At 42.4% G+C, this 20,895-nt stretch overlaps 1 protein-coding gene across 2 annotated transcripts in view; it reads right to left on the bottom strand.

Annotated features, from left to right (window-relative positions):
• Positions 1 to 12,161, bottom strand: part of Rngtt (RNA guanylyltransferase and 5'-phosphatase) — a 245,683-nt gene extending 233,522 nt beyond the window's left edge. Inside the window, exons 1-2 of one of the 2 annotated variants that reach the window (XM_070010861.1) lie at positions 11,916 to 12,161; positions 4,076 to 4,185 (exon numbers count right to left, since the gene is read on the bottom strand). In XM_070010861.1, coding sequence (XP_069866962.1) covers positions 4,076 to 4,185; positions 11,916 to 11,979 — 174 coding nt within the window. In that variant the 5' untranslated portion in view covers positions 11,980 to 12,161. The remainder of the gene's footprint in view (positions 1 to 4,075; positions 4,186 to 11,915) is intronic. The other variant, XM_070010862.1, reaches the window with a different exon arrangement.
• Positions 12,162 to 20,895: the final 8,734 nt, after the last annotated feature.

Genomic DNA, 20,895 nt, shown 5'->3' with positions numbered 1-20,895 from the left:
GTTCGATTCCTCAGCCCCACATAAGCAAAAATGAAAAAAAAAGCCGGAAGTGGCGCTGTGGCTCAAGTGGTAGAGTGCTAGCATTGAGCTGAAGAGCTGAGGGACAGCACCCAGGCCCAGAGTTCAGGCCCCACAACTGGACCAAAAAAAAAAGAAGACTGATCTACACAATGATTAAACTCCATTGTTTACAGGGAGGAAATGGCAAAAACATTTAAATTACACACACAACAAAAATTCAGCTGAGCAATTTGGCTCACATATCTGCAACCCTGTGAAGCTACCTGTGAGGCTAAGAACAGAAGGCCAGCTCAGGAGGAAAAAGATCATGACTACTCTTTCTCAATACACAGCTGGGCATAGTGGTACTTGGTTGTCATCAAAAGCTATAAGGAAGACAAGAATGGGAGGGTCACAGTACCAGGCTAGTCCAGGAAGAGATCTCTGAGACTCCATCTCAAAAGAAGGAAGCTGAATACAATGGCCATGCCTATTAGCAACAGCAGAAAGGTTCAAATAGGCAGACAATAATAGTTCAGATACACATCCATTAGGAATCAAGACCCTATCCCAAAAGTAACTAGTAAGAAATGGAACTGATGGCATGACTCAGCAATAGAATGACTGCCCAAGCAAGTGTGAGGATCTGAGTTCAAATACCAATACCAGCCAAAAAAAAGCATAATCCTAAAGTGTATATTTCCAGTTCTTAGAATGAGCTCTATCAGTTTCTTTTTTCTTTAACAGGATCATGTTGTTCAAGATTAGACCAAACATCCTATATACAAGTTATCCCAAGTGGTGGCACTACTGGTACACATCATCCCAGGTGGCATTTGCTCTATTCACTTCTTTGAAGATTTTATTTTGCTAAAAACAAGGATCTAGATAAACTGATACCAAAGGAGGAGGAGGAGGAGGAGGAGGAGGAGGAGGAGGAGGAGGAGGAGGAGGAAGGGGGGGGAGAGGAAGGGGGGGGAGAGGAGGGAGGAAGAGGGAAGAGTCATTAGAATGAGAAAAAAAAAACCTAATACAATAGGCTAGTATTAAAGTTCAAGTTTTGGTTTCTAGGCTCAAAACAAGAAGCAAAAAAAAAAAAAAAAAAAGTAATAAAAAGTAGTGATAAGCAGGAAAATGTGAGTTTCTAACATGGGAGTTTAGTTTGGTGGTGGTCGTGGAACTTGAACTCTGGGCCTAGGTCCTGTCCCTCAGCTCTTTAGCTCAATGTGAGTGCTCTACCACTTGAGCCACAGCGCCACTTCTGGTTTTCTGGTGGTTTTATTGCAGACTTTCCTGCCCGGGCTGGCTTTGAACCATGATCCTGAGATCTCAACCTCCTGAATAGCTAGGATTACAGGCATGAGCCACTGATGCCTGACTAACATAGGATTTGTGGCAAGGAAACAAACTATATAGTATAACTTAGCTTCCACATGCCCCATATATCTGCATGTATAAATGTGCATGTGGTAATTTATGTAGATAATATATTCATGTGACTGTGAATCTGTACACACATATGCACCATATATATATATATATGTATGTATTTTTCATAATAGATAATCCCAACTCATACCTAAGGAAAATAACTAGCTTCTGCACATAGTAAGAACTACAATTTGTTAAAGCCCTTACTCTGTGACAGTAACTGTTCTATATACTTTACATGTAGCATTAATCCTGTGAACTGGAATTGAAACCCAAGTACCTAGCTTCTAAGTCCAAACAAACTTTTGCACACTCCCTAGGAAATATAGCTAATCTTTCAATGTGATTACAGATAAGTTCATAAATTAGCTACAACTAAAAAATATAAACAAGACTGGGAATCTTGCATTAGTGGTAGAATGATTGACTATCATACATATAGCCCTGGGTTTGATTCCTCAGTATATAAACAGAAAAAGCTGGAAGTAGCACTGCAACTCAAGTGGTAGAGTGCTAGCCTTGAGCAAAAAGAAAATCAGGGACAGTGCCCAGGCCCTGAGTTCAAGCACCAGGACTGGGCAAAAAAATATATATACCTCAATAAAAATAATGAATAACTGGTTCTCAAAAATCTAAGTAGCTCTTTATCCACCTGTAGGAACGTTGCACATAGTAGACTCTAATATTCACTGTACTAAATATAATAAATATACAGCTGTAAGGCTGCCAATTGCATAAAATACCAATGAATCTTGATGTTGTGGCTTAACTATTTCTTATAAAAAGATGCGTTTGGCTGGGCACTGGTGGCTCATGCCTGTAATCCTAATTACTCAAGTGGCTGAGATCTGAGGATCACAGTTCAAAGCCAGCCTGGACAGGAAAATCTATGAAAATTATTTCCAATCAACCACCAGAAAACCGTAAGTGGAGCTGTGGCTCAAAGTCATAGAGCACTTACTAGCCCTGAGCACAAAAACTAAGGGACAGAACCCAGGCCCTGAGTTCAAGCCCTTTAACCAACAATAAAAAGAAAAGATGTGTTTGGTTGGCATGATGGCACACCTATTATTCTAGTACCTGGAAGGCTAAGGCAGGAAGATCAGGAGTTCCAAAACAACCTGGGTTACACAGCAAATGCTGTCTGAAAACGATGTGTGTTCAAATCCTAACTCCAAGTACCTGTAAATGTGACTTTATTTGAAAACAGAATAAGGGTTCTTTTCAGAAATAATTTAAATTAGGTTGGGTTATAATCAAATGACTAGTATCCTTATAAGAAGGAAACTGGAAGTCTAAGAGTATGGCTCAAGTAAAAGAATGCCTGCCTGGCAAAATCAAGAAAATGAGTTCTAAAACCCTGAAAATGCCCAAAAATAAATAATTCTCTCTCTCTCTCTCTCTCTCTCTCTCTCTCTCTCTCTCTCTCTCTCTCTCTCTCTCTCTCTCTCTCTCTCTCTCTCTCTTTCACACACACACACACACACACACACACACACACACACACACACACACACACACACACACACACACACACACACACACACACACACACACACACACAGAGAAATTTTGACAAGACGACCATGGAGGCAGAGCCTAGAATGATGGAGCTTTAAAGTCTAGGGATATAGCTCAATAGGAGAACACTTGCCTCAAATAATGGCACTGCAATCCAAGGAGCACCAGAGATCACACGTAAATTCTCCCTCCAAGCCTCCAGAAGGAAGAAAATTTGCCAACACTTTGATTTTAAATTTATAGCAATTTGTAAGGAGCAAATACCTATTGCTTCAAGCCACTTAGTGTGTACAATTTTTCAAAGAAGCCCTAGAAAAGTAATACAAATAGTAATTCTGACAGAATAATGTAAAAATGTACAAAGGTTCATTGACTCTTACAAAGCCACCCAATGGCTGGGAGCAGTGGCACAGAACTATAATCTCAGTAGTCGAAAGCTATGGCAAGAAAGTTGGGAGGCCAGCATAAAAACTACCTAAGGGACATGCAAAATGGTATACCATGCTGGAAAATAGTTTGGTAGTTGTTTATAAACCTAAACAAGTACTTTCTGTATAACCCAGCAATCATGCTTGTGAGAATTTATCCCAAAAGAAGAAATATTATGCTCACATAAAAAAATTTAACTAAGACAGTAGGTACATGCCTCTAATCCCAGCATTCAAGAGAACAGAGGCAGAAAAGATCATGAGTTCAAGACTAGTTTGGGCTACACAGCAAAACCCTGCCTCAGAAAAGCAAGGACTACAGCAGGGCACAGGTGGCTCATACCAATAATCCTAGCTACTCAGGAGGCTGAGATCTGAGGATCACACTTCAGAGCCAGCCCAGGCAGGAAAATCCATCAGACTTTTATGTCCAATTAACCACCAGAAAACCAGAAGTAGAGTTGTCACTCAAAGTGGTTGAGTGTTAGCCTTGAATGGAAAAATCCTCATGAACAGCGCCCACGCCCTGAATGCAAGCCACAAAACCGACTGAAAAAAAGCAAGGACAGGGTTTTAGCTCAGTGGCAGAACACTTACTTGGCATATATAAGGGTTCAAGTCACAGCCCTATCAAGTGAGTGGGGAGTAGTCTCAAGTGGTAGAACACAAATTACAAGCAAAGTTTTACTTCTTACCTTTAGACTCTTCAGATAGTTTGAGAGCATACTGGGATGGAAGCGATTTTCCTCAGCAACCTGACTATCATATCTTGGTCCCAGCATTGTCTTCAGAGGCAAGAATCTTCCTAAACAAAATTGAGATGAGTAACAATTTTCACTATGTAAAGGAATGGTTTCAGGGCTGGGAATGTAGCTTTGTGGTAGAGTGCTTGCCTAGCATGCATGAAGACCTGGGTTCGATTCCTCAGTACCACATAAACAAAAAAAGCTGGAAGTAGCACTGTGTGACTCAAGTGGTAGACTGCTAGCCTTGAGTAAAAAGAAGCTCAAGGACAGTGCCCAGGCCCTGAGTTCAAGCCCAGGACTCGCAAAAGAGAAAGAAAAAAAAAAAAAAAGAAAGAAATGGTTTCAGGTTAAAATCTTATAGCTATGTCAAAACCAACTTCTGAAAATATCTCAAGGGTAAAACATTCTATGAAAGCACCTGTTCATAAAGTACTCTCCATCTAAACAATTCTTTAAAATATACTCCCTTGAAATTGCTGGCTAACACCCAAGGAAACACAGCTTGCATGGTTTCCCTCATTTGCTGTAATAGAAGAGGATCACAAAGGCTCAATAGCTATGGGCATATGATGATATAAAATGATGCTCATTGAAACAAACTGCGGGAAATGGAAATATATATATACATATATATATAGATATATATACATATATATGTATATGTATATATATGTATATATATGTATATATACATATATATACATATATATACATATATATGTATATATATATGTATATATATTTCCATTCCTATATATATATATATATATATATTCCTTGAAACTTTTAGAAACAAAATAAATTGTAGAAACTGACAATAACAACAGGAAAGAAAACTGCCAGTGAGTGAAACGTCCTCAAATAATAAAAACTACAAACCTTTGCATTAAAAGGATCTTGGTTTTGCAAATTGCTGATGGCTTGTACCTATAACCCTAGTTTCTTGGGAAACAGAGATCAGGAGCATTGAGGTTTGAGGCCAACATGAGCAAAATGTTCAAGAGACACCCTCCCCCATCTCAACCAATAGCTGAGTATAGTGATAAATGGCTGTCATCTCAGTTACATGTGAGGCTTGATTGGAAGGCTCATGGTTCTAGGTCAGCCTGGGCAAAAAAAGTTCATGAGACTTAATCTCAACAGAAAAACCTGGGTGTGGTGGCACATAACTGTCATCCCAGCTACAATAGGCAGCATAAATATAAGGATTAAGGTCCAGGCCAGCTTGGGAAAAAAAGACCCTTTCTCAAGTATTACCAGAGCAAAAATCAAATGGAATCATGATTAATACCTAGCAAGTAAATGACCCCAAGTTCAAATTCCAGTACTATAAGAAAAAAGAAAGAAAGAAAGAAAGAAAGAAAGAAAGAAAGAAAGAAAGAGAAAGAAAGAAAGAAAGAAAGAAAGAAAGAAAGAAAGAAGAAAGAAAGAAAGAAAGAAAGAAAGAAAGAAAGAAAGAAAGAAAGAAAGAAAGAAAGAAAGAAAGAAGAAAAAGGAAGGAAGGAAGGAAAGAAAGAAAGAAGGAAGGAAGGAAGGAAGGAAGGAAGGAAGGAAGGAAGGAAGGAAGGAAGGAAGGAAGGAAGGAAGAGGGGGGCGGGGAGGATTGGGTGGGGGGGCAGGGGGGAGGATGGGAAGGGATGGGAAGGGGAAACAAAGGAGGAGGCTACAATGCTTGATAAGAAATGTACTCATTATCTTGCCCATGTAATTGTAACTCCTCTGTACAGTATTTTCACATTTAAAAAAATTTAAAAATGAAAGAAAGAAAGAAAGAAGGAAAGAAAGAAAGGAAGGAAGGAAGGAAGGAAGGAAGGAAGGAAGGAAGGAAGGAAGGGGGAAAGGGGGGAAGAGGGGAAGGAAGGAAAGGGGGAAGGAAGGAAGAGAAAAGAATAATTGTTGAAGTGAATTAAATTCATATTCCCTACACTCAGAAGGCTGAGAGAAGAGGGCTGGGAAGGTGGCTCAATGGTAGAGTGCTTGCCTTGCATGCATGAGGCCCTGGGTTCAATTCCTCAGCACCACATAAGCATAAAAAGCCAGAAGTGGTGCTGTGGCTCAAGTGGTAGAGTGCTAGTCTTGAGCTGAAGAGCTGAGGGACAGCACTCAGGCCCAGAGTTCAAGCCCCACGACCAACCAAAAGAAAGAAAGAAATTTAAGCCAGGCCCTGAGTTCAAGTCCTGGGACTGGCAAAAAAAAAAAAAAAGAAGCAAGTGGCATGGTGGCTCAAAATAGTAGAGCACCAGCTTTGAGCAAAAGAGCTCAGGGACAGAGCCCAGGCCCCAAGTTCAAGCCCCACAACTGACTAACAAAAACAAAAATAAAAAAATAAAAAGACCAGATAGAGTGGGTATGGTGGCTCCCACCTATAATCCTAGTTATTTGGGAAGTAAGATAAGGAGGATCATGGTTGGAGGACAGACCAAGCAAAATATTCTCAAATCCCCTATCCACCAAAGCTGGACATCGTGGCTTGTACCAATAATCCAGCTACATAGCATAAAATGGATGATATGGAAAATAGCTAAAGCAAAAAAGGGCTAAAGACTCATTTTTGGTTGAGGCTCCACCATTCAAGCACAGAGTTCAAGCTGAGTTCAAACTCTTAATACTAACAAAAAAAAGGGGGGGGGGGGACAGCACGTTTTTTCCTTTCCCTCAAAAGTTCACTGATCAATCATTCAGAGATGAAAAACATGAATTCTTCAGCAGTAAAGTTTGGCTTTATTGCCCAGAGAGCTCTCTCACTGGAAGTCTAGACTACAGTAACATAATAGGAGACAAATAATAAATAAATAGCACACCTTCTTTCTACTTCAGGTAAATTACAAATGCCTAGTACTCAGATGTTCCCTAACATTCATAGAAAAGAAAATTTGAGCAACCAATTGAAATATGAAAGATATCCAAAAATTTTAAAATAAGCAGGATTACTTTTATAATCAGAAAAAAATAAGCAAAACATGGTACATGAGCATGATACATGCTCATAATCCCAGATATCTGAAAGCTGAGGCAGAGGATTTTAAGTTTAAGGCCAGCCTGGGCAATTATAGCAAATCTGCCTAAATAAGTAAATAAACAAGCAAGAATGTTTATGAAATTCTTCTCATTCAGATAATGATCCAGTCATTTTGACTTTGTTTCCTGCACTTTCTCTAACAGTAATCCTTTTCCCTTATATGACATTTTCTTCATGGAACTATGAAGAAACCCTTAACCCTAGATATCTGCCAAGAATATAGCTAGCATATCTTACTGTAAATAAAACACTACTAAATCCCCATCCAAAATATTCAATGTGGAAAGGGTAGCTCAAGTGGTAGGGCACCAGCCTGGAGCAAAAAAAGCTCAAAGACAGTGTGTAGACCCTGAGTTCAAGCCCCAATACCAGTGCAAAACAAACAAAATATACAATGTGGTACAAATACCTCCATGACTAAGAGAAACAGACCTTTAGGGGATAGTCACAGAACTTATCAAAAATTGTGCAAGAGCTGAGTGTTGAAGTGCCATGCCTATTAATCCCTGAATCTTCGAAGTTGAAACAGGAAGATCCTGAATTCCAAGGCCAGCCTGGTCTATAGAGCAAGACCCTATCTTTAAAAAAAAAAAAAAAAAAAAAGAATTCAATTATATTTAACTTCACCTGCAATAAGCAACACAGGCCAAAGCAGCACTGATTACTAGTAGAAATCCAGGTGATTGTCAGGAAGCTTGAGGTTCTACAACTGATTACACCTATAAGTTTAGTGATAAGCTGGAGGCATGGCTCCAGTAGAATGTCAAGCAGCTTTGCCTAGCAGTTCCAAGTAGAACTCAAGCCTCAGTACCATTTTTTTTTTAAGTTTAGTGACTCCATTAATCACAGTAATTTAGAGCAGCTTCTAAGGTCTCAAATATACCAATACTAATTTAAAAAAATATAATCAAGCCAGATGTCAGTGGCTCACACCTGTAATCCTAGCTATTCAGGAGGCTAAGATCTGAGGATCACAGATCAAAGCCAGCCTAGGCAGGAAGTCCATGAGACTCATATGTCCAATAAACTACTAAAAAAAATTTCTGAAACAATTTGTGATTCAAGTGGTACAGCATCAGCCTTGATCAAAAAGAAGCTCAGGGCTAGGAATATGGCTTAGTGATAGAGTGCTTCCCTAGTAGTATGCATGAAGCCCTGGGTTCAATTCCTTAGTACCACATACACAGAAAATGCCATAAGTGGCACTGTGGCTCAAGTGGTAGAGTGCTAGCCTTGAGCAAAAGAAGCTCAAGGACAGTGCCCAGACCTGAGTTCAAGCCCATGACAAGGAAGGAAGGAAAGAAAGAAGGAAGGAAGGAAGGAAGGAAGGAAGGAAGGAAGGAAGGAAGGAAGGAAGGAAGGAAGGAAGGAAGGAAGGGAGGGAGGGAGGGAGGGAGGGAGGGAGGGGAAGGGAGGGAGGGGAAGGGAGGGAGGGGAAGGGAGGGAGGGGAAGGGAAAGGAAGGGAGGGAGGGAGGGGAAGGGAAAGGAAGGGAGGGAGGGAGGGGAAGGGAAAGGAAGGGAGGGAGGGAGGGGAAGGGAAAGGAAGGGAGGGAAGGAGGCAGGCAGGGAGGGAGGGAGGCAGGGAGGCAGGGAGGCAGGCAGGCAGGCAGGCAGGCAGGCAGGCAGGGAGGCATGGAGGCAGGCAGGCAGGGAGGCAAGGGAGGCAGGGAGAGAAGGGAGGCAGGGAGGGAAGGGAGGGAAGGGAGAGAAGGGAGAGAAGAGAGGCAGGGAGGGAAGAGGGAAGGGAGGCAAGGAGAGAAGGGAGAGAAGGGAGACAGGGAGGGAAGGGAGGCAGGGAGGGAAGGAGAGGGGAGGGAAGGAGAGAAGGAGGGAAGGAAGGAAGGAAGGAAGGAAGGAAGGAAGGAAGGAAGGAAGGAAGGAAGGAAGGAAGGGAGGGAGGGAGGGAGGGAAGGGAGGGAGGGAAGGGAGGGAGGGAAGGGAAGGGAAAGGAAAGGAGGGAGGGAGGCAAGCAGGCAGGCAGGGAGGCAAGGAGGCAGGAAGGCAGGGAGGCAGGGAGGGAAGGGAGAGAAGGGAGAGAAGAGAGGCAGGGAAGGAAGAGGGAAGGGAGGCAGGGAAGGAAGGGAGGGAAGGGAGGGAAGGGAGGGAAGGGAGAGAAGGGAGACAGGGAGGGAAGGAGAGGGGAGGGAAGGAGAGAAGGAAGGAAGGAAGGAAGGGAGGGAGGGAGGGAGGAAGGGAGGGAGGAAGGGAGGGAGGGAGAGAGAGAAGCTTAGGAGCTGGGCTCACGCCAGTAATCCCAGCTACTCAGCAGGCTGAGATCTGAGGATCCTGGTTCAATGCTAGCCTGGGCAGGAAAGTCTGAGAGACTCATCTCCAATAAACTACTCAAAAAACCAGAAGTGGAGCTACAGCTCAAGTGGTAGAGCTTAAGCAAAAGAAGCTCAGGGACAGTGCCCAAGCTGAGTTCAAGCCCCAGGACTAGCAGCAAATAAATAAATAAATAAATAATTCAGATACTTCACTAAAGAAGATATACAAACTTCCAATAAGTAAATGAAAAGATACTCAATATTAAACCACAGGAAGATTATCACTACACATCTATTACAAGTGCTGAAATTAAAATGACTGAGAATATCAAGTTTGGGGGAGGATCTGGAGCAAATGGAACTCTCATACACTGTGTTGGGAAAATAAAATGATTAACTACCATGGTCAAGTATTTGGCAGTTTCTTAAAAAGGTTAAAGAAGTACATATCTACTTCCTAATATAGCCATTTCTCTCCTAGAGATTTATGCAAGATAAATAAAAGCATAAATACATATACAGAACTGTACATGAATATTCATACCAAGCTTTGCAATAATCAAAAACTGGAAATAACCCAAATAACTGTCAAATGAAAAAACAGATTGTGGTGTGTTCAAAACAGTGAGAAAACTACTCAGCAATAAAAAGGAATGTACTACTAATACATTCAAAAGTCTGAGTCTCAAAAAGAATAATGCAGAGCAAAGCCAAACTAAAATGAGTGCATGTTTTCATTTATTAGAAAAATTCTAGAAAATGCAAATGATCCATAGTGACAGAAAGGAGATCAATGGTTGTCTTAGGAAACGACTGCCAAAGGACAATAGAAAACTTTGAAGGAAAAAGCTGGGCGCTGGTGGCTCACGCCTGTAATCCTAGCTACTGAGGAGGCTGAGATCTGAGGATCATGGTTCAAAGCCAGCCCAGGCAGGAAAGACCATGAGAGTCCTATCTCCAATAAACCACCAGAAAACCGGAAGTGGCACTGTAGCTCAAGTGGTAGAGCGCTCACCTTGAGCTGAAGAGCTGAGGGACAGTGCCCAAGCCCAGAGTTCAAGCCCCATGACCGACCCAAAAAAAAAAAAAAAACTTTGAAGGATAGTAAAGAGAAAAATTCTGAGATGTCCTAAATTTAATTAGAAGGACAAGATGGACAAAGAGTCAGAGAAAGTTAACCAATGTAGCCAGAACAACAGAAATTATTCTAACTTTCCAAATGTATGTTGAAATCTTCCTCCATCCTAAATTGTTGGTTGATAAAATAACTTCTTTTTGGCCAGTCCTGGGGCTTGAACTCAGAACTTGCAGACTGTCCCTGAGCTTCTTTTGTTCAAGGCTAGCCCTGTATCACTAAGCCACATTCCCAGCCATAAAATAACTTTTCAGATTAACTTCAACCAATCCAGAAGCAACCAATACTTCCCCTATGTACTGTGTAAAGGACTGACCCCCTCCACCCTGCTTTCCCTAACACTGTCCTCCTAACCTAAAATTCTCCCTTCTTTGTATTATCCAATGATGCTTACTCTGGCCAAAATGAACAACTCATGTATTCCTCTGCAAATTTTATTATGTCCTAAGCCCAGCCCAAATAGTTCCGCCTTGCTTTCTGGCCTTGCTGCTAGTAGTTGTGAAGCCTTGTCCTTTTGAGGGTAGCATTTGTAAAATCTCAATAACTTTAAGCAGGGTGGACATGCCTAGGATTCTACTAGTCGGGAGGCTGAGACAGGAGGTTCCTGAATTACAGACCAGCCTAAGCTACAAAGTTGGATGACAACCAGGTTATACTGTGAGAGCCTGTCTAATAATAATAATAATAATAATAATAACTTTTATTTCAGATAACTCTGGAGCGTTTTGGTTAACAAGAACGATGGTTTCATGAATGTTCCCCAGGATGTCTATGTAGTCAGAAATTCATCAAGCTGTACACTTTAATAAGTTTATTGTATGTTTTAGAAAGAAAATGTGTCAAATGCACACACACACACAAAAAAAAAAAAAAAAAAAAAAACATTGAAAAAGGCAAAAACAAAAATCCTCCCAAGCCCCTGGGGGTCAGTGTCGACCCATTTCGCTCCAGGGAACAGCCTCTCTGGTCCCACCTCCATCTCCAGACTCTTTCTGAGGGGAAGGCGGGACCCAGACAGGTTCACAAACTTCAAGGCTTTCAAGCGCTCGCCACGGTGCTCCTGGGGGCTAGGTTCCTATTTACCCCCCGTTTACCTCCGCATCCTCAACCCTCAGCCTCACCCGACCCAGAGCAGCGGCTGAATCGCCTCCCGCCTCGGTTCCAGCCCCGCCCCCCGGCCCCCCGCAGCCGAGCACCCGGCGGTCCCGAAGCTCGCGGGCCCAGCAGCCGCCCTCCCTCAGCAGCGAGCCGGCCGGCGCGGCGGCCACAGCTCCCGCCCGGTGAGCTGCCCCCGGCAGCCCGCGCCGCGGACCGGCCCCGAGCAGCGAGCCGGCCGGCGGCGCGCACACGGAACCCCTCCCGGTTACCTGCCACCGGCTGCCCGCGCCGAGGACAGTTTAGCCACCGCGGCGGGATCTTGTTGTGAGCCATGTCTCCGCCCCGCGCAGTCTTCCCTCGGCGGCCCCCAACTCGTGGCCTCGGGCCACGAACGAGCCAAGCCCTCGAACACCAGCCGAGACCCGGACGCCACCGGCTCCAATGCGAGTTAACGTCAGAGACGCCGCGCCACTTTCATTCAGGCTCAACTCTGAGGCTCGAGACGAGCCCACAATGCACCGCAACTTCCGCCCCTGAAAACACACCCCCTTATTTCCGAGGTCAGAGGGGAAGAAAAGGAAACTCGGCGAATGGGTGGGGCAGATCCTTCCTAGCCACGCCCCGTCACGCCTGGTCGTGCCCCGCCCCGCCTCGGTGTGAGCAAAAACTAGAGCGCGCCTAGGTTGCCTTTGCGCGTGCGCACTTGCTCTGGTGCCAGGAGAACTTGGAGAGCTATCCCCAAAAGAGGAGTTTTCTACGACGTGCTAGCCCGCCGCTTTCATAAAGGCATCGGTTTCCGGATGGGAATCGTAGCGCATTGTAGCGCGAATCTGGTATCCTGGCCTTTTCCGGCTTTGATTAGTAACTTCTCCCAAAGGGAGGACAGACAGACAGGTTACCGAGGAATTCTAAGGGTGGGAGATGGTTGGCTGAGGATAAAGAAAAAAAGGATTGAAGAAGATCCTCGTAGCATCTGAAGTTAATTCCAAAACCGTTCCGGAGTTTTGTCTGCCGTGTCCGGAGCAGAGTTTCAAAGCGTATTTTGAGTTCTTGAAAGGTCTGTGTCCCAGAGATGTCTGTATGTGTACATTACGGAGGTGGGTTTGTCCGCCGGAAAGTTGCTGGTGGTGTTCTTTGCCTACCGAATAAATGGTCCTTTTTATTTGCCCTGCAAGTTAAGCAGAGGTGTTTGGAAGCATTTTACAAATACCATCCTATAACAAGAGTAGTTACCAGCCTAAATTATTGAAGTATTAAATATAAAGCCAGATGGTGGCAAATTATGCTGTAACAGTTTGACTTTAAGCACCAATGCTGTATTTGAATGGCAAGAATATAAGAGTATAAGGCTACAGGGAACTTTTTCTTTTTTTGGGGGGGGGTCAGTCGTGGGGCTTGAACTCTTTGCCTAGGTGCTGTCCCTGAGCTCTTTTGCTCAAGGCTAGTGCTCTACCACCTTGAACCATACATCCACTAGTGGTTAATTGGAGACAAGAGCCTCGTGGGGACTTTTCCGCTCAGGCTGGCTTCTAACCGTGATCCTCAAATGTCAGTCTCCTGAGTAGCTAGGACTATAGGCTTAGGCCACCAGCTCCAGGCTCAGGGAATATACTTTTAAGGTTAATATGGACCTTTCTAGGTAAGGTCAGTTCTCATTAAATGACTAAACCCTCTTGGGTAAAGGTCAGAATACTCTGAGAAAATAGCACCGTGGCTCATGTCTGTAATCCCAGCAGTTTCAGCTACTTGGGGAGCAAAAGATAGGAGGATGGAGGTTTGAGGCCAGCCAAGGCAACGTTAGATCCTTATCCTAAAAAGTGAGTTGACACGTGCATATCTACAGGAGAGTGAGAAAGCACAGCAGTGGAGATCACTGGACACTGATGAAAGTGAAGTGTAGATCTCAAGGGTGGAAAAGGGAGGGAGGGAATGGGAGAGAATGAGGGAGCAGATAACACTGTGCGGAAGAAATGTACTTATTACCTGACTCGTGTAAATGTAACCCCTCTGTACATCACCTCTATAATAATAATAAATAAATATTTTTAAAGTGAGTTGAGACCTTATCTCAGAACAAGCTGGCATGGTGGCTCATACCTCAAGTAATGTCAACAGAAGGGCCACATTCTGAAGCCAGCCCTAGGCAAAAATCATGAGACTCTATAAGAAAAGCAACTATAGCAAAACTGCGTTTCTGGATGTAGCTCAATTGGTACAGCACCTGCTTAGCCCTGAATTCAATCATCAGTACAACAAAATGTTTAAATAAATTAATAAATAAAATAGAGAAAACTCATTGGCTATTTTTTTTTCTTTGAGGCAGCCTGAGTTAGGTCTTAGCTTCCCCACTGACAGAGCTGTTCAAATCTTTTTGTGAAGTGGCTTCATGCCACTAGTAAGCAGTTGCTGTTGGCTCTAAGGCCACACGTGTATGTTTTACTTAATTCCACTACCAGGTTGCATCCTATCCATCCTGAGAGCTAAATACTGAGAGGACACATGGCTCCCATTTTCCCACTGTAGAAGATAAAATAGGAGAATACCATCCAAGCGAGTGGGAGATTTCTGTCTTAGGAATCCCTTGCCTGGTGAGTATTTCCTCCTGATCCCAGGTTTTTGCTATCTGGTTGGAAAAAAAAAAAAAAACTTTAGGTAGTTACCAATATAGCTCCCCCCCATCTCTGGTTTCCTGAAGCCCCCAATTTACTCTCCCAAATCTGATACTGTCTCCTCTTTATTGACTATTTATTCTCTTCATTGTTAAATTCTTCCATCTATCATCTCTCTTAACCCAAGAGAAATGGATGACAAAAAGACTAAACTTTCCCTGTTGACAGAAGGGAGAGTCTCCTCACAACCTTTCTTAGAGCATTTCATTTGAGAAAATTTAAATATCTAAATCCTTTCTCCTTACTTTGAAAAGTATATGAATATTTTAAAAGCCAAGTGAGACAGTGCTAGTGGCTCACAACTATAATGCTAGCTAATCAGGAGGCTGACATCTGAGGATCACCGCTCAAAGCCAGCCTAGGCAGGAAAGTCCAAGAGATTCTTCTCTCCAATTAACAGAAGTGGAAATGTACATATAAGTAGTAGAGCACCAGCCTGAGTGAAAAAGCTATGGTTCAGCATAGCACACAGGTCCTGAGTTCAAGCCTCCAGTAGTGGCATGCATGTACACACACACACACACACACACACACACACACACACACACACACACACACACACACACACACACACACACACACACACACAGAGCCAAGTGAGTCTCTCATCAGTTTACAAAACAGTCTTCTGAAATATAATCAAGGAAGATAGTGCTCTCATCTCCTAATCACCTGTTTGTCCTTGAACAAATCTACAGAGGCTTTGCCCCAGACTGTTACTTCTTAGGATAGGAAAAGTTTGTTGTCCTTCAGATAATGGCAATTAAATAATCCAAGTGACTACTCTAATTGCTGAGAGAACCTACAATGAACTCTGAAAGAATAGTAAGCAAGTTAATCAAAGTTAACCTGCTGTCAAGACATCAAGTTTTATCTTGAAAACACATATATAATGGATTGCATGTGGTTGGCTAAAAAAAAGTAAGCCTTTTGCAATCTCTGTAGCCTCATAAGCAGATTACTTGTGAGGCACATCATAGTCTGACGATGTTTATTCAAGAATAAAGTTCTAACCGCAATGAAGAAAATACCTCTTGCCAGGCACTAGTGGTGGCTCAAGCCTATGATCCTAGCAACTCAGGAGGCTGAGATCTGAAGATCATGGTTCAAGCCCCAGGACTGGCAAACATACACACACACACACACACACACACACACACACACACACACACACACACACACACACACACCAAACTCTTGTCACACACACACACACACACACACACACACACACACACACACACACACACACACACACACACACACACACACACACACACACACACACACACACACACACACACACACCAAACTCTTGTTTCCAAAAAGAAATGTACTCTTTACCTGACTTATGTAACTGTGGGCCCTTTGTACATCACCTTCATAATAACAATTAAAATATTGTTTAAAAGAAGATCAAAAGCTGAACACCAGTGCCTCATACCCATAATCCTAGCTACTCAGGAGGCTGAGATCTGAGGATAACAGTTCAAAGCCAACTTGGGCAGAAAAGTCCTGGTGAGACTCTTATCTCCAAAACCACTGAAAAACCAGAAGTGGAGCTATGGCTCAAAGTGGTAGAGCACTAACCTTGAGCAAAAGCACTTAGGGACAGGGCCCAGGCCCTGAGTTCAACCCCCACAACTGACATTAAAAAAGAAGAAGAAGAAAACTCCTTGCCTCTTTTTCTTTTTTTTTTTTTTTTTTTGGTCCGGTCGTGGGGCCTGAACTCTGGGCCTGGGCACTGTCCTTCAGCTCTTCAGCTCAAGGCTAGCGCTCTACCACTTGAGCCACAGCGTCACTTCCAGCTTTTTTCTTTTTGCTTATGTGGTGCTGAGGAATCGAACCCAGGGCCTGAGGCATGCAAGACAAGCACTCTACCACTGAGCCACCTTCCCAGCCCCCTTGCCTCTTTTTCTACCTTCCTGAAGAAAATTTTTCTGGGTTGACACATCTTATTCTCAATTTTCCCCCAGTGGATATTTACACTTCATTGAGTTATTAAAGGCTTTTGCAGGATGTGCCTCTCCCAAACCCAGCAGTGCTATCCTAAAGCTTGCTTTGAAGTTCACTCTCCTGAACTTCACCAGTATCTGAGAGGGACATTAGCTTTATCAATGAACCCTCAGGGACTTTAGCTGGTGTCATCTATTCTCTTTCTCACACTGGAAAGCCACCACCTCCTGACTGTGCTGCTCCATCTTCAGAAGTTGGGAACAGTGGGCTGGGAAGGTGGCTCAGTGGTCGAGTGTTTGCCTCGAGTGCATGGGGCCCTGGGGTAGATTCCTCAGCACCACATAAACAAAAAAAAGCCAGAAGTGGTCCTAGGGCTCAAGTGGTAAGAGCACTAGCCTTGAGCTGAAGAGCTGAGGGACAGCATCTGGACCCTGATTTCAAGTCCCACAACCACCAAAAAAGAAAAGTTGGGACCAGTTGAGATGCTCGGATTAGGCTGAATTTGGAGTGCTGGAGAAACTGGAGTTACATCTTGATATAGGAGTTAGGCAAAGAGTTAAGAAACTTAAATGGCTGAGAATAATGACTTGGATATGGGCAAGAAATCACATACTGAGTTGCTGATGTTAACAGAATAGCTAGTGACAGGGTATTGCAGCCTCCCACCGTGGAAAATGGCCACCTTGGTTTGACCATATGAGGCCAAGAACTTCATTGCCCTCCATGTGTGCATATTTGATAGTGTCTGGAAATTTGTGACATATTTATCCAGTATTTCAAACCGACTCCTCCTATGGCCACAGACCCCAATAAAAACTTGAGGTCCTGGGATTCTGTGTAGCACTTCTTCTTGATCCTGCCCACCTGCCTAAACGGTGCAATTTTGCTCTTCTTTCTTTCTTTCTTTCTTTCCTTCTTTCTTTCTTTCTTTCTTTCTTTCTTTCTTTCTTTCTTTCTTTCTTTCTTTCTTTCTTTCTTTCTTTCTTTCTTTCTACTTTCTTTCTTTCTTTCTTTTCCCTCATTTATTTTTGTTGGTTGTGAGGGTTGAACTCTGGGCCTGGGTACTGTCCCTCAGCAACTCAGCTCAAGGCCAGCACTCTACCACTTGAGCCACAGTACCACTTCCTTTTTTCTGGTGGTTAATGGGAGATAAGAGTCCCATAGACTTTCCTGTCCAGGCTGGCTTTGAACCGTGATCCTCAGATCCTCAGATCCTTAGATCTCAGCCTCCTACAATTACAGGCGTGAACCACCAGCACCTGCCACTTTTGCTTTTCTTTTACTTTTCTTTTGCTTTGTTTTGTTTCCTCCTATTTGTCTCCTCTATGTGTGCCCTTCAAATCTTTCTCTGATTAGACCAAAAATTATCTGGTCCCAAGGTCCAATGACTTGCATCCAGTGACATAGGTACTATAATCAAGGGGGGCAAAGAAACTAAAAATCAAAATCACCCTCCTTTGTTTATTTCTTCCTTTGACCATTCAAAGCATGTTATACAAAAACAGCAATCTTAAAACAGAATCATACTTTCCACACATAGACACTCTTCTTTGTCCAATTTGAAGAGTGTAATGCTGATATCATAAGAAGCATTTGGTATCATTCCTTCCCTTTCTATCTCATGAAACAGTATGAGAAGTATTGATGCTAGTTCTTTAAATGTCTGGTACAACTTGGCTGTGAATCTTTAAAATTCTGGACTCCTTTCATTGGGAGACTCTATTACTGCATCAGTCTCATTGTTTATTATGCATTTGTTAAAATGGTTGTATTCCCCCTCGCTTCAGTTTTGATAGGTCAAATGTGCATAGAAAGGTATTGTTTTTCTTAATTTTTATTATTTATTTATAAGTTTTTTAACCCCTCATGATCCTCTGGATATTATGCTGTGATGTCATGTTTTTAACCTTTAATTTTATTAATTTGGGTATTTCCTCTTGGCAGATTGTCTAGAGATTTGTCAATCTTTCAATCTTATTTTTTCAGAGAACCAGGTTTTTGTTCCATTGAATTTTTTTTTTTTTTTTTTTTTTTTTTTTTTTGGTTGTGGGGCCTGAACTCTGGGTCTGGGCACTGTCCCTCAGCTCTTCAGCTCCAGGCTAGCACTCTACCACTTGAGCCAAGCAATTCTGGCTTTTTCTGCTCATGTGTTGCTGAGGAATCGAACCCAGGGCCTCATGCATGCAAGGCAAGCACAAGCACTCTACCATTAAGCCACCTTCCCAGCCCTCCATTGATTTTTTGTATAGATTTTTTTAGTCTTCATTAATTAATTTCTGCCCTAAGATTTATTATTTCTTTCCATCTTCCAATTTAGAGTTTGGGGTTGGCTTGTTCTCGTTTTTCTAGGCGATTTAGGTGCATTATTAGGTTCTTTTGTTTCATGAAGTATAGTGTAGTGCTAAGCCTTGAACACGGCTTCATGCTCTTGTGCAACTTTTTCACTAAATCTCTTAAGCCATGCCTGTTCCAGTTTTTTTCTGACAAATCAAGGACAGGATCTTGAAAACTTTTCTGCCTGAGCTGGCTTCAAATCATGATGCTTAAATCTCAGCATCCTAGATAGCTACAATTACTGATTGGCATCTAACACTATTTTTTAAATATAAGCACCCATAGCTATAAACTCTCCACTTAGCATTTCCTTTTCTATATCTCAATAGTTCTAAATAGATTGTGCTTTCATTTCCATTAGATTTTAGGAACTTCTAAAATTCCCCCCTTATTTATTTTTAGATATTTTATCTATTTATTTATTTATTTATTTATTTATCTATTTATTGCTGGTCATCCAACAATGTATTGTTATGTTCCTGTGTGTTTGAATATTTTCTAGGGGTTTTTTTTTTCAACTTTTTTGTATATTTTTATTGTAAAAATACTGTACAGAGGGGTTACAGTTATATGAGTAGTGAGTACATTTCCTATGGAGCATTGTTACCCCCTTCTTTGTTTTTCCCCTACCATCCCTTCCCTCCCAACCTCCCCAACTCCTCCCTCCCCACCCCCCAAAGCTGTAAAGTTCGTTTTCAACATAAGGTCTTGTACATCTCATTGTTACAATGGGTCAACCTATATCCTTATTTCAGCATTTTGTCATTTCCCTTCTCCTCCCCAAAGTGGAAAAATGTATATACAAGATACAGTGAAAAACAGGGGTTATACCATGGGGGAAGAACATACAAAAGAAACCAAAAAAATCACATGGCACATTATAAATACATTAAAAACAACAGCAAGAAAGATAAAACCATTTGTGTCTCTGTCTTGGGGTTCATTTCGCTTAGCATTATCTTATATGTCCATATGTACATAGCTTTTGACCTTTTCTTCTTATCCTAGACATATACTAGTTATTGCAAATAAGAGAAACCATGGGACCTATGTTTCTTTGGGCCTGGCTTACTTCACTTAATATAATTTTTTCCAAGTCTTTCCATTTCCTAACAAATGGGGCAGTGGCATTCTTTCTGATGGAGGCATAGAATTACACACACACACACACACACACACACACACACACACACACACACACACACACACACACACACACACAACACACAAATTTTCTTGATCCATTCATCTACTGAGGGGCATCTGGGTTGGTTCCATATCTTAGCTATGGTAAATAATGCTGTGATAAACATAGTTGTGCTGGTAGCTTTAGTATAGCCTTGTTTGAGATTGTAGGATTTTTTTGCGGGGGAGGGGGGTCCAGTGGTGGGGCCTGAACAGTGGGCCTGGACGCTGTCCCTCAATTCTTCAGCTCAAGGCTAGCACTCTACCACTTGAGCCACAGCACCACTTCCGGCTTTTTTCTTTTTGCTTATGTGATGCTGAAGAGTAGAACCCAGGGCCTCAGGCATGCAAGTCAAGTGCTCTACTACTGAGTCACCTTCCCAGCCCTGTAGGATTTTTTTTAAATGGTGTTTTTGTTTTTGTTTTGCCTGTTTTTGTCCTGGGACTTTAACTCAGGGCCTAGGCTCTGTCCCTGAGCTTCCTTTGCTCAAGGCTAGCAACTCTACCACTTAAGCCACAGTGCCACTTCTGGCTTTTTCTGTTTATGTGATACTGAGGAATGGAACTCGGGGTTCATGCATACTAGGCAAGCACTCTACCACTAAGCCACATTCCCATCCCTTCTGTAGGGTCCTTTTTTTTTTCTTTTGCTTTTTTAAATTTATTTTTGTTGTATTGCTGTTGAGTCCTAGTTTTATGCCATTGTAGTCTGATAGAATACAAGGAGTTATCTCAACTTTCTTGTATTTGTTAAAATTTGTTTTATGTCCTCAAATATGATCTATTTTGGAGAAAGTTCCATGGGCTACTGAGAAAAATGTATATTGTTCAGTTGCCATATGAAATCCTTAGTAGATGTCTGTTAAGTCATTTGAACTATACTACCATTTAGCTCTGAAATTTCTTCGTTGCGTTTTTTATTTGGATGATCTGTCTACTGCAGGTTATTGAAGTATCCCACTGTTTCTGTTCTGGGGCCTATCAGTGGTTGTATGTCTAGAAATATTTGATGAATTAACTTTTTCACCCCAGGTTGAACTACTTGAGCCACAACTTAATTTCCTGCTTTTTGCTTGGAGATAAGATTTTTACAGACTTTTCTGCC

The sequence above is a fragment of the Dipodomys merriami genome, unplaced genomic scaffold (genome assembly GCF_024711535.1).
Source record: "Dipodomys merriami isolate MVZ:Mamm:240054 unplaced genomic scaffold, mDipMer1.0.p SCAF_8, whole genome shotgun sequence".
NCBI classification, from domain to species: domain Eukaryota; kingdom Metazoa; phylum Chordata; class Mammalia; order Rodentia; family Heteromyidae; genus Dipodomys; species Dipodomys merriami.
This window is presented reverse-complemented; position numbering and strand designations above follow the sequence as displayed.